The 12,495-nt window shown below is 40.6% G+C and overlaps 1 protein-coding gene across 1 annotated transcript in view; it reads left to right on the top strand.

Annotated features, from left to right (window-relative positions):
* Positions 1–12,495, top strand: part of LOC145530944 (serine palmitoyltransferase 3-like) — a 101,888-nt gene that overhangs the window by 25,522 nt on the left and 63,871 nt on the right. The window contains exons 3-4 of the mRNA XM_081552280.1: positions 1,868–1,992; positions 4,785–4,878. Coding sequence (XP_081408406.1) covers positions 1,868–1,992; positions 4,785–4,878 — 219 coding nt within the window. The remainder of the gene's footprint in view (positions 1–1,867; positions 1,993–4,784; positions 4,879–12,495) is intronic.

The raw sequence follows: 12,495 nt of genomic DNA, 5'->3' as shown, positions 1-12,495 counted from the left end.
GGAGCCTGGTGGGCTACAGTCCATGGGGTCACAAAGGGTCAGACATGACTGAAGGGACTTAGCACACACATACACGCACATTCTGGGGTGTGAGGTGACATCTTATTGTAGTTTTTTTATACAATTGTATTTACTTACGTATTTTTGGCTGTGCTAGGTCTTTGTTGCTGTACAGGCTACTCTCTAGCTGCGCTGCATGGTCTTTTCATTGTGGTGGTTTTTCTTGTTGCAGAACACAGGCTCTAAGGTGCTTGGGCTCAGTAGCTGAAGCACATGGGCTTGGCAGTTTTGCCTCCTGGGCTCTAGAGAACAGGTTCAATAGTTGTGGCTCATAGGTTCAGTTGCTCTGCAGCATGTGGGTTCTTTCCAAATCAGAGATCAAAACCATGTCTCCTTCGTTGGCAGCAGGATTCTTCACCACTGAGCCACCACTGAGCTACAATGAGGGAAGCCCTCATTGTAGTTTTGATTGGCATTTCTCTAATAGTGATGTTGAGCATCTTTTCATGTGCCTCTTGGCCATCTGTATGCATATATATGGAATCTAGAAAAAAAAAGTACAGGTGAACCTATTTGCAAAGCAAAAATAGAGACATAGACAAAGAGAACAAAAGTATTGACACCAAGAGGGGAAGGGAAGGAGGAATAAATTGAGAGATTCAGATTGACATATATTCACTACTATGTATAAAATATATAACTAATGAGAACCTACTGTATAAAGCAGGGGGAAAACAGTAAAAAACATGATAATAATAAAAAAGAAGTGGTCAGAGAGTAAGCTTTTAAACATGGTAGAGTCATAAAAATGTGAACTTTGGAGTTAGACTTGACTGTCTCTGTTGATTTTTATCTGTTACAGCTTCCCACTTCAGTTTTCTTATCTGTAAAGTAATAATACCTGCATTATTGGGCCCTTAAAATTAAATGAGATAACTTAAAGAGTGGGCTATGAAATCTAGCACATTCCAAAGGTTCAATAAATTATAGCCTGATTGCATGTATGAAAGTCATGAACTCTGCATTTAAAAGTGGGGAATCTCTGAGGGAGTTAGAATTTAATTATTCGTGGGATGTAGGGTGGGAGGAAAGAGGAATTGTGGCATTTTTTATAAATTTTATTACATTATAAAACACCAATCATAAGTATAAAGTTCAGTGGACTGTCACAAAACAAACATACCCACGTAACCAGCACCAAGATCTAGAAACAAAATATCCAGAGCGTCTCAAAACTCTTTGCCTGTTTCCAACAAAAGGAACCACTTTTCTGACTTCTAGAACTTCTTTGGTGGCTCAGCGGTAAAGAATCCGCCTGCCAGTGCGGATGTGGGGTTTCATCCCTGGATTGGGAGGATCCCCTGGAGAAAGAAATGGTAACCTACTCTAATATTCTTGCCTGGGAAATCCCATGGACAGATGAGCCTGGTGGGCTGTGGTCCATAGAGTCAGACATGACTTAGCAACTAAACAACAGCAGCAAATAGCTGCCTCCTAACACTGGCACTATCGGGAGTTTTTGTCTGTTTGTAAACTGTAAGTGGATTCATACAGTATGCGTATATACATATCTGACTTTTTTCACTCAACCACACATTTGTGACGTTTTCCATGTTGTTGCATGGGACGTTTGTTTTTTCTCATTGCTGTGCTGAATTCTACTATATAAATACCCCCCCCAGTGTATTGACCCATTCTACAGTGTATGAGTACTTGAATTGCTTCTGTAATGGGTCTATGGCCAACAGACCTGCTATGAGCACTCTTACATGTGTCTTTTGGTGATGGGTAAGCATTGGAATTTGAGTCTTCAATCTTCAACTTGTTGAGAACAAGAGACTCATCCACCCTATCATTTCATGTGCAGGAACCTTAGATAAGCATAAAGAGCTGAAGGATCTCATGGCTAAGTTCCTGAATGTGGAAGCTGCTATGGTATTTGGGATGGGATTTGCAACAAACTCAATGAATATCCCTCCACACATTGGAAAGGTGAGACTTTGTTAACATAGTTGTCTTCTGCTGTGTTATTCCTGAGAAAATCTGAGTAGATCCTCTGTTAGAGGTATAGCTGAGAAGTTTCTTTTCTTAGGATTGGATGTTCAACTTTTTGAATATACGTACTATTACCAAACAGGGTCCTTTCCTAATCAATAGAAATTGATGAGACCAGACAAGGGATTAGGGCAAGGCTTTGTTGGGGCCCCATGAGCAAAAATAAGTAGGAGGTTCCCTTACTTGCTCACTCCCTGAAGGGGAATGATCTGGTTTCTTGCATGGGGTGAGGATAGAGGTGGGTCCAGAGGTCAGGCTGAAGGGATGGCTTGGTGGTCTGCCCACCCTTGTGGTGATGTTGTGTGCAGGGGGCATGTACAGTACCCTGGTTTTGCTCCCAACACCCTGCTTTTTCTCCTGGCTCTTCAGAAGTGGCAGTTGGGTTTTGTATTTTGTTGTCCATAATTTGCAGTGTATGCATACAGCTATTTTTTAGTCTCACAGAAATAGTTTCTTTGTACTTTGTTTCTCGAGGACACAGAGAGGTTTATCTAGGTGCAAGCTCTGCAGCAAAGGGTCCTAGGTCCAGGTTCCAGCCTGCGTCAGTCCCAGCTGAGCCCAGCAAGTTTCTTCATCATGATATTCCAGTTATAGAATCTCAGCCCTAGACGTGAATCAAAATTCCTCTTCAGTGACAGTTTAGCAAGATCAGTTAAATTTCTAAGCTCCCGAGTCACCATGTTCAATGTAGCAAATGATTGTTAAGCATTTATTTTGACAAAACATTTTGCTTGTGTAATTCACTTTTTTATTCACTCAGTAAGTCACTTATTGAGAATCTGCTGTGTCCTCCAATGAGGCAAGATGTAGGGCATACAAAGGTGTACAAGACCTTTGTCCTGTAAATTAATACAGTTTATAATCTAATGGGATATAGTGTCCAACTCTATGCAATCGTATGAACCATAGCCTGCCAGGCTCCTCTGTCCATGGGATTCTCCAAGCAAGAATACTGGAGTGGGTTGCCATGCCCTCCTCCAGGGTATCTTCCCAATCCAGGTATGAAACCCACATCTCTTATGTCTCCTGCGCTGGCAGGTGGGTTATTTACCACTAGTGCCACCTTAGGATGAATATTACAGAAAAGGTGTGCCCATAAATGGGGAGAGACAAAATAATTCTTTCAAGAAAGGCTGGGATGCCTATGCAAAGAAGGTAACATGAGAACAGAATCTGGTACTTATCCGTTTAGATAATCAGTTATTTCCTTAAGAGAAGGAAATGGAAGTATCATGTATAAAGCACTGAAGTTTGAAAGAATTAGAACAGAAGAGAGTGGATGAAGAAGAAATCAGAATGAAGACAGGTACCAAATTGTAAAGAACTTTGCAGCATAAATAGTGCTAGAGTGTTGAAAATTCTTCTAGAGAAAACTTGGTTGCCTCATTTTCAGTAAGCAAGTGCCATAATCAGATTTCTGTTTTTAAAAATCTGACTCATGGCAACTAATATAATGCAATATATAATCTTTAATTGGATTCTGCACTGAAAAAAAACAAAAAAAGAAGGAAATGAAACCTCTACAAAAGACATCAAGACATTTTTAGGACTGTTGACAAAGTTTGACTTTGAACTATATATTAAATGATGACTCCTTGTGACCCCATGGACTGTAGCCCATAGGATCCTCTGTCCATGGAATTCTCCAGGCAAGAATACTGGAGTGAGTAGCCATTCCCTTCTCCAGGAGATCTTCCCAATCTAGTAATTGAACCCTGGTCTCCTGCACTGCAGACAGATTCTTTACCACCTGAGCCACCAAGGAAGCCCATTTTAGGTGACAGCATTGTATTAATGCTTAATTACAATCACTGCATCATGATCATGTAGGAGAATGTCCTTTTTCCTAGTAGATACATGCTAAAGAATTTGAGAGTGAGATATGACGATTTACAACTCTCATATGTTCACAAAAAAATTATAAATACACACACAATGTCTGGAGTATGGAGATGTGAGAATTTTGCTTACTTTGGCCTCAAAAACTTAAAATGTATCATGTGTGAAATTTCTAAAATATAAGGAAGGACTCAAAGATTCTGGATGGCCACAAAGGAAGAATGCTTTTTTTTTTTTTTTTTGCACATCCCTGCATTTTGAATATGGTTGGGCAATTTCATAATTTAGAAATCTTTAAATTAGTAAAGAAAAGTAGTTTATAAACATTCGTTGATAAGCAGTAAATTAGACTGATCTTCTCTCCTTGCCTCAGACTGAATTGCCATCCATACTTTTCCAGATGCAGTTTTTAACTGTAAAGCAGTGATGCTTCTGTCTACGTGGATGTTACTATAACATGGAATGAGAATCATAAAACAAGAGCTTGAAATGTCTTGCAGGAAAAAAAAGCGAACGAACAACCCTGCCTTCTAGGCGCAGTTCTTCAAAACCATTTCAAATAATCCAGCATGGAATCGGAAAATCCCAGCAAATTCATATCCTACCCAAAAGTTCATTCATTTTCCTGCCAACCATCATTCCTGTAGCATAAAAATAATTCAAAAAGATGTTACTCTCTTAAGAGGATCCCCATCTCCATCAACTAATTGCTCTTGAGGATCCTATTCATGTAAACATATAAACACCCACCTAAACTCTTGGCCTTTTAAAATTAAAGAGGGCTTTGGGAAGCCATGTTACAGGTCTTGAAGTGAGGTCTTATTTCCATGTGTTTCTTTCCCTTTATTTTGTTTGTTGGCCTGTGTTCCATGTGCTTGTATTCTACACAGGGATGCCTCATTTTAAGCGATGAGTTAAACCATGCATCTCTAGTGCTTGGGGCCCAACTCTCAGGTGCGACCATAAGGATCTTCAAACACAACAGTGAGTATCAATGATTTTATCCTAGAGGTACCACTTGCTTCTAGACAAAAGTAAAGATTATTGATGCAGCTTTGTCCTTGCTCTTCAAACTGGGAGCTTAGCTAATGAAACACCGTTATGTTTATATTCACTACTGGCTTGTTAACCTCCGGTGACCTGGAACAAATGGTTGAACTGCATTAAACACCCAGATTGCTAAGGGTAACCCAAACATATTAGTGTCACTGTCATTAATGGTCTTGCTGAAGCTATGGCAGTGCTCTTAGAGTGTGTGCAATTATCAGAAGTGTAAAACTGCCTCCTTTTTTGTAACTCTGCCTTGGCAAATTTTGGAGACTTGAGTTTTTTTATTTTAGTTTTTTAATCAAAGTGTAGTTGACTTATAATGTTATATAAATTTATCATTTATATTGTTAATTTCTGCTGTACAGCAGAGTAACTCAGAAATGGCTCAGTGGTAAAGAATACTCTTGCTAATGCAGGAGACAGAGGAGATGTGGGTTCGATCCCTGGGTTGGGAAGATCCCCTGGAGGAGGAACTGGCAATCACTTCAGTAGTCTTGCTTGGAGAATCCCATGGACAGAGGAGCCTGGTGGGCTGCAGTCCATAGGGTTGCAAAGACTCACATATGACTGAGCATCATGCAGTCATGCATATGGTTTATCTCAGGGTATTGAGTATAGTCCTATATAGTAGGACCTTGTTGTTTATCCATTCTCTATGTAACAGTTTGTATCTACTAAAATTCCAGTTCTTCCCACTCCCGTCTACCCTCTGTGAGTCTATCTCTGTTTCATAGATAGGTTCATTTGTGTCATATTTTACTTTATTTTTTATTGAGTATTGTTGATTTACAATGTTGTGCCAATCAGCTATACAGCAACATGACTCAGTTATACACATGTATACTTTTTTTAATATTCTTTTCCATTATGGTTGATCACAGGATATTGAATATAGTTCCTTGTGCTATACAGTAGGACCTTGTTGTTTATCCATTCTAAATGTAGTGGTGTTCCTTGGAGATTCTATAAAGATGAAGACGATAGGTAGATAGGGTGATAAAACAGATGGGATGTGTTAATAGAAACCACAAGTATGGTATACAGCATGTGCTGTGCTGTGCTTAGTAGTTGTGTCCAGCTCTTTGCAACCCCATCGACTGTAGCCTGCCAGGCTCCTCTGTCCATGGGATCCTACAGGCAAGAATACTAGAGTGGGTTGCCATGCCTCCTCCAGAGGATCTTCTCAACCCAGAGACTGAACCCAGGTCTCCAGCATTGCAGGCAGATTTTTTACCATATGAGCCACCAGGGAAGCCCAAGAATACTGGAGTGGGTAGGCTATCCCTTCTCCAGGGGATCTTTCTGACCGAGTAATTGAACCAGGGTCTCCTGCCTTGCAGGCAGATTCTCTACTAGCTAAGCTACCAGGAAAGCCCAGTATACAGCACACATAAATTTACAACAATTGATTTGTTTTTTTTTTCCTAAGTATAGGCTTTGACCCAAACATTTGTGTTCTTGTCTTATAGCCTACTATAATGTGGTCCTTATGGCAGAAAGTGAAGAAGAACTAAAGAGCCTCTTGATGAAGGTGAAAGAGGAGAGTGAAAAAGTTGGCTTAAAGCTCAACGTTCAGAAAACTAAGATCATGGCATCTGGTCCCATCACTTCATGGGAAATAGATGGGGAAACAGTGGAAACAGTGTCAGACTTTATTTTTTTGGGCTCCAAAATCACTGCTGATGGTGACTGCAGCCATGAAATTAAAAGATGCTTACTCCTTGGAAGGAAGGTTATGGCAAACCTAGATAGCATATTTAAAAGCAGAGACATTACTTTGCCAACAAAAGTCCGTCTAGTCAAGGCTATGGTTTTTCCAGTGGTCACGTATGGATGTGAGAGTTGGACGGTGAAGAAAGCTGAGCGCCGAAGAATTGATGCTTTTGAACTGTGGTGTTGGAGAAGACTCTTGAGAGTCCCTTGGACTGCAAGGAGATCCAATCAATCCATCCTAAAAGAGATCAATCCTGGGTGTTCATTGGAAGGTCTGATGTTGAAGCTGAAACTCCAATACTTTGGGCACCTCATGCGAAGTGTTGACTCATTGGAAAAGACCCTGATGCTGGGTAGGATTGGGGGCGGGAGGAGAAGGGGACGACAGAGGATGAGATGGTTGGATGGCATCACTGACTCGATGGATATGGATTTGGGTAGACTCCGGGAGTTGGTGATGGACAGAGAGGCCTGGCGTGCTGCAATTCATGGGGTCGCAAAGAGTCGGACACGACTGAGCAACTGAACTGAACTGAATGTGGTCCTAGGCAAATTACTTAACGTTCTTAGATTGTTATTTACTAATTCCAAAAATAACCTCTATTATGAAGCCTGATTCATGGTATGAAACTAATCTCTATTATGAAGCCTGATTCACAGTATGTTGGAAAAGGAATATAAAATGTCTGGTAATAGAAGCTACTGAATTGTTTGTACCTGCTATGTTATTAGATGAATCTAGTAATATTCTTATTCTTGCAAATATTTTGTTAAGTTTGAAATTATCTTCAAACAAAATTGTAATTTCTTAGTCCTTTGCCAAAATTACAATTGAAGAATTTTAATTTATCTCCCAATTTTACAAAGCTCTTAAAACATTCAGTAACTTATTCTTAACGATCTCTCTTTAGGCCCCAGACAATAGATAACAGTTCTCATTCATATCTTTTAATAAATGCTCACTGTGGTTATTTTATACAAGCAACTAGCATTTACTGAGAATTTACACTGCACCAGATGCTGAGTTGATGATCTTTCCTTATGTACTTATTTAGCCCTGTGGACAGCCCCATGAGGTCAGTACTAGTTTACAGATGAGTAGATTCAGGCTCCACAACAGGTTGCTTAATACTTGTCTAAGATCAGTGCTGCACTCAATATGCCAGCAAATCTGGAAAACTCAGCAGTGGCCACAGGACTGGAAATGGTCAGTTTTCATTCCAATCTCAAAGAAAGGTAATGCCAAAGAATGTTGAAACTACCACACAATTGCACTCATCTCAAATGCAAGCAAAGTAATGCTCAAAATTCTCCAAGCCAGGCTTCAACAGTATGTGAACATGAATTTCCAGATGTTCGAGCTGGACTTAGAAAAGGCCGAGGAACCAGAGATCAAATTGCCAACATCCACTGGATCATCAAAAAAGCAAGAGAGTTCCAGATAAACATCTACTTTTGTTTTACTGACTATGTCAAAGCCTTTGACTGTGTGGATCAAAATAAACTGTGGAAAATCCTTAAAGAGATGGGAATACCAGACCACCTGACCTGTCTCCTGAGAAATCTGTATGCAGGTCAGGAAGCAACAGTTAGAACTGGACATGGAACAGCAGACTCATTCCAAATCAGGAAAGGAGTATGTCAAATTTATATATTGTCACCCTGCTTATTTAACTTATGTGCAGAGTACATCATGAGAAATGCTGGGCTGGATGAAGCACAAGCTAGAATCAAGATTGCTGGGAGAAATATCAATAAGCTCAGATACGCAGATGACACCACCCTTATGGCAGAAAGCAAAGAAGAACTAAACAGCCTTTTGATGAAAGGGAAAGAGAAGAGTGAAAAAGTTGGCTTAAAACTCAACAGTCAGAAAACTAAGATCATGGCATCCAGTCCCATTACGTAATGGCAAACAGATGGGGAAACAGTGGAAACAGTGAGAGACTTTATTTCTTGGCTCCAAAATCACTGCAGATGGTGACTGCAGCCATGAAACTAAAAGACACTTTTCCTTGAAGAAAAGTTATGACCAACCTAGACAGCATATTAAAAAGCAGAGACATGACTTTGCCAACTAAGGTCCATCTAGTCAAAGCTATGGTTTTTTCCAGTAGTCATGTATGGATGTGAGAGTTGGACTATAAAGAAAGCTGAGCGCCAAAGAATTGATCCTTTTGAACTGTGGTGTTGGAGAAGACTCTTGAGAGTCCCTTGGACTGCAAGGAGATCCAACCTGTCCATCCTAAAGGAAATCAGTCCTGAATATTCATTGGAAGGACTGATGCTGAAGCTGAAACTCCAAAACTTTGGCCACCTGATGTGAAGAACTGACTCATTTGAAAAGACCCTGATGCTGGGAAAGATTGAAGGCTGGAGGAGAAGGGGACAACAGAGGTTGAGATGGTTGGATGGCATCACTGACTCAATGTACATGAGTTTGAGTAAACTCTGGGAGTTGGTGATGGACAGGGAGGCCTGGCGTGCTGCAGTCCATGGGATGGCAGAGTCAGACACGACTGAGCAATCAAACAGAACTGAACTGAAGACCCATTTCAGTCTTTTAGCCTCCAGAACTGTAAGATAGCAAATATGTGCTATTTTAAACCCACAGATTTGTGCTAATTTCTCACAGTAGAAAACTAATAGGATTTCAGTCTCAGATATAGAAATTACTTGTTCTCACTCACTAATGTGCTCAACCCAAGTTTTACCCATAAAGAATTCTCCCTGATGCTGTATTTACATCAGAACACAACCACCTTTGAGAGCAGGGCTAGCTTCAGTGTCCTGGGAACAACTTCTCATTTGAGATGTTCCAGAAATGAGATGGTGTAGGAAGGGAAAAATAATTCAGTTTAGTCACAGTAGGTGAGGCGTCAGTAGCTGCTGGCTGTCTTTCTGCTGGATGAGTCCTTGGATCGCAAATGCGGACAGTTACTGTCCGCCCTCCATTTCTGCGTGTTCCACATCCACCAGATTCAACCATCCACAGGCCGGAAATATTTGAGAAAGAAACTTCCAGAAAGTTACAAAAAGAAAAACTTTAATTTATCCTGGGATAATCCTACATACCTCAGTAAACAATGATACTTTAATCCTTAATAGGTGTAAGTGCTGACTGGAATAAGGTAGAGATTTTTCAAACACTCTGCAGAAGATATTAAGTTGCCTTCCTGTGTGTATAAGAAGTGTGCAACCAGGCCAGATGGGAGCTAATAACTTGTGAGATAGAGTTTAAGAATGGCCACCTTCATGATATATTTAAAGTGATGAAACAGAAGAACCTACAAGCAATAGTAGTCTACACAGCAATCTCATTCAGATTGGATGAGAAACAAAGCTTTCCAGGCAAGCAAAAGTTGAGAGAATTCAGCACCACCAAACCAGCTTTAGAACAAATGCTAAAGGAACTTCTCTAGACAGGAAAGGTAACAGAAAGAAAGGATCTACACAAAATAAACCCAAAACAATTAACAAAATGGTAATAGGATCATACACGTCAACAATTACCTTAACTGTAAATGGATTAAATGTACTAACCAAAAGAGATAGAATGACTGGGTGGATGAGAACATGGGCATGCATGCACTTCCACTTACCACATCACTCTACCTAACCCCCCAAATTGTGTGTAATCATTTTATATTGCTAGGTTAATCATATTTCCATTATGGTTTGCAATTGTAATTATCTTTTATTTTTTGTCTGGCTACTGATTGTGAAAAATGATAAATATCTTTTACTGTTGTGATTATGTAACTATTATTCACTTAATACCATTGTATCATGATCGGTCAACAGAAAATAATAGAATTCTATATCACTAAAACTACTATTTAATAGGAAAAAGAAAAACTCCTTCTCTCTGATCCTTGTCTGATGGGCATGTTCCAAGGCTTTGAGGAAGAAATAGAAGGGTTATTTATCAAAAGTGAAGGTGGCTTCAAGAAAAGAGGAAAATATAGCACTCCAGGAGAAAAAAAAAAAAGAAACTACCTTAAAATATCAATAACATCACACAAGTAAAATTAAATGTAGCTGAGACAAATGTAGAACCCTACATTTAGTCTCAAAGAGTTTACTGCAGTATGAGAAAGACCTTGATAGTGGTCTGTGTGGGGACAGAGTATTTTTGTTAGCTGGGTGACATGACTGCTGAAGAAGAAAAACTGACTGCAATTCTTTATTGGGAAGAGGAAAAAACTGAACAAATAAAGTCTGACTCACTGGGAAAAAGAATGGCTGACTAAACTGGAACGTTCTTAAACATCAGGATTATGGGACATCACCCAACCATATGTGTTCCACTTTCTTGGACTTTGCTCCAGCTGTGTCCTCTGCTTACATTTAAGGATACTGTCCTGACTTTGGAGGGAGAAGAGGTCCTATTTTTATGTAGATTAATACCAAAAGATACTTGCTTGTTATTCAGAGTAACTATGAATTAATCAGAATTCTGGGTCCTTGAATTTTTGTATTCCGTATGGGAAAAATATATACCTGAAGTATAGTTAAGAGTATTCAGACTGTCATAATAAATGTTGAATCCTATGTGACCAGCTTTGACCAATAACCTTGAGCTATTCATCATTTCTCTGCCTGCCTGCTAAGTTGCCTGGGTCGAGTCCAACTCTTTGCGACCCCATGGACTGTAGCCCACCAGGCTCCTCTGTCCATGGGATTCTCCAGGCAAGAATCCTGGAGCAGGTTGCCACACCCTCCTCCAGGGGATCTTCCTGACCCAGGGGTGGAACCCGCATTTCTTACGTCTCTTGCATCAACAGGCGGGTTCTTTCACTACTAGCGCCACCCTGGGAAGCCCTCATCATTTCTCTAATTCCCCCCAAATCAGAATGAGGAACTGAAAAGACTAAAAGAAAGAAAGTTCTGAAAGGAAGGCAAGACTCTCTAAGGAAAAGTAAATGAAGCTTAAGTCTATTTTCAGCAGAATCTATCACCAGGAATTAGGTCTTCCTAGATAGCAAAATGTGGACAGTTACTGTCAGCCCTCCACTTCTGCCTGTTCCATATTCATCAGATTCAACCAACCACAGACTGAAATTGTTCAGGAAAACATTTTCCAGAAAGTTGCAAGAAGCAAAACTTGGACTCCCTGGGGGTTCAGTGGTTAGAAATTGCCTGCCAATGCAGGGGACACAGGTTCAATCCCTGGTCCTGGAAGATCCAACATGTGGAGGAGCAATGAAGCCCATGTTCCACTGGAGAAGCCACCACAATGAGAAGCCTGAGCTGCAACTAGAGAGCAACTCCTGCTTGCCATAACCGGAGAAGGTCCATGCACAGCAAAAAGGCCTGGCATCAGTTCAGTTCAGTTCAGTTCAGTTCAGTCGGTCAGTCGTGTCCGACTCTTTGCAACCCCATGAATCGCAGCACACCAGGCCTCCCTGTCCATCACCAACTCCTGGAGTTTACCCAAACTCATGTCCAACGAGTCGGTGATGTCATCCAGCCATATCATCCTCTGTCGTCCCCTTCTCCTCCTGCCGCCAATCCTTCCCAGCATCAGGGTCTTTTCCAATGAGTCAACTCTTTGCATGAAGTGGCCAAAATATTGGAGTTTCAGCTTCAACATCAGTCCTTCCAATGAACACCCAGGACTGATCTCCTTTAGGATGGACTGGTTGGATCTCCTGGCAGTCCAAGGGACTCTCAAGAGTCTTCTCCAACACCACAGTTCAAAAGCATCAATTCTTCGGCGCTCAACTTTCTTCACCGTCCAACTCTCACATCCATACATGACCACTGGAAAAACCATAGCCTTGTCTAGATGGACCTTTGTTGGCAAAGTAATATCTGCTTTTAAATATGCTATCT

This window comes from Giraffa tippelskirchi, chromosome 13 (genome assembly GCF_054371585.1).
Source record: "Giraffa tippelskirchi isolate mGirTip1 chromosome 13, T2T-mGirTip1v1.2.pri, whole genome shotgun sequence".
NCBI lineage: Eukaryota > Metazoa > Chordata > Mammalia > Artiodactyla > Giraffidae > Giraffa > Giraffa tippelskirchi.
The sequence above is the reverse complement of the archived record's forward strand: the minus strand, read 5'-3'. Positions and strand labels throughout refer to the sequence as shown.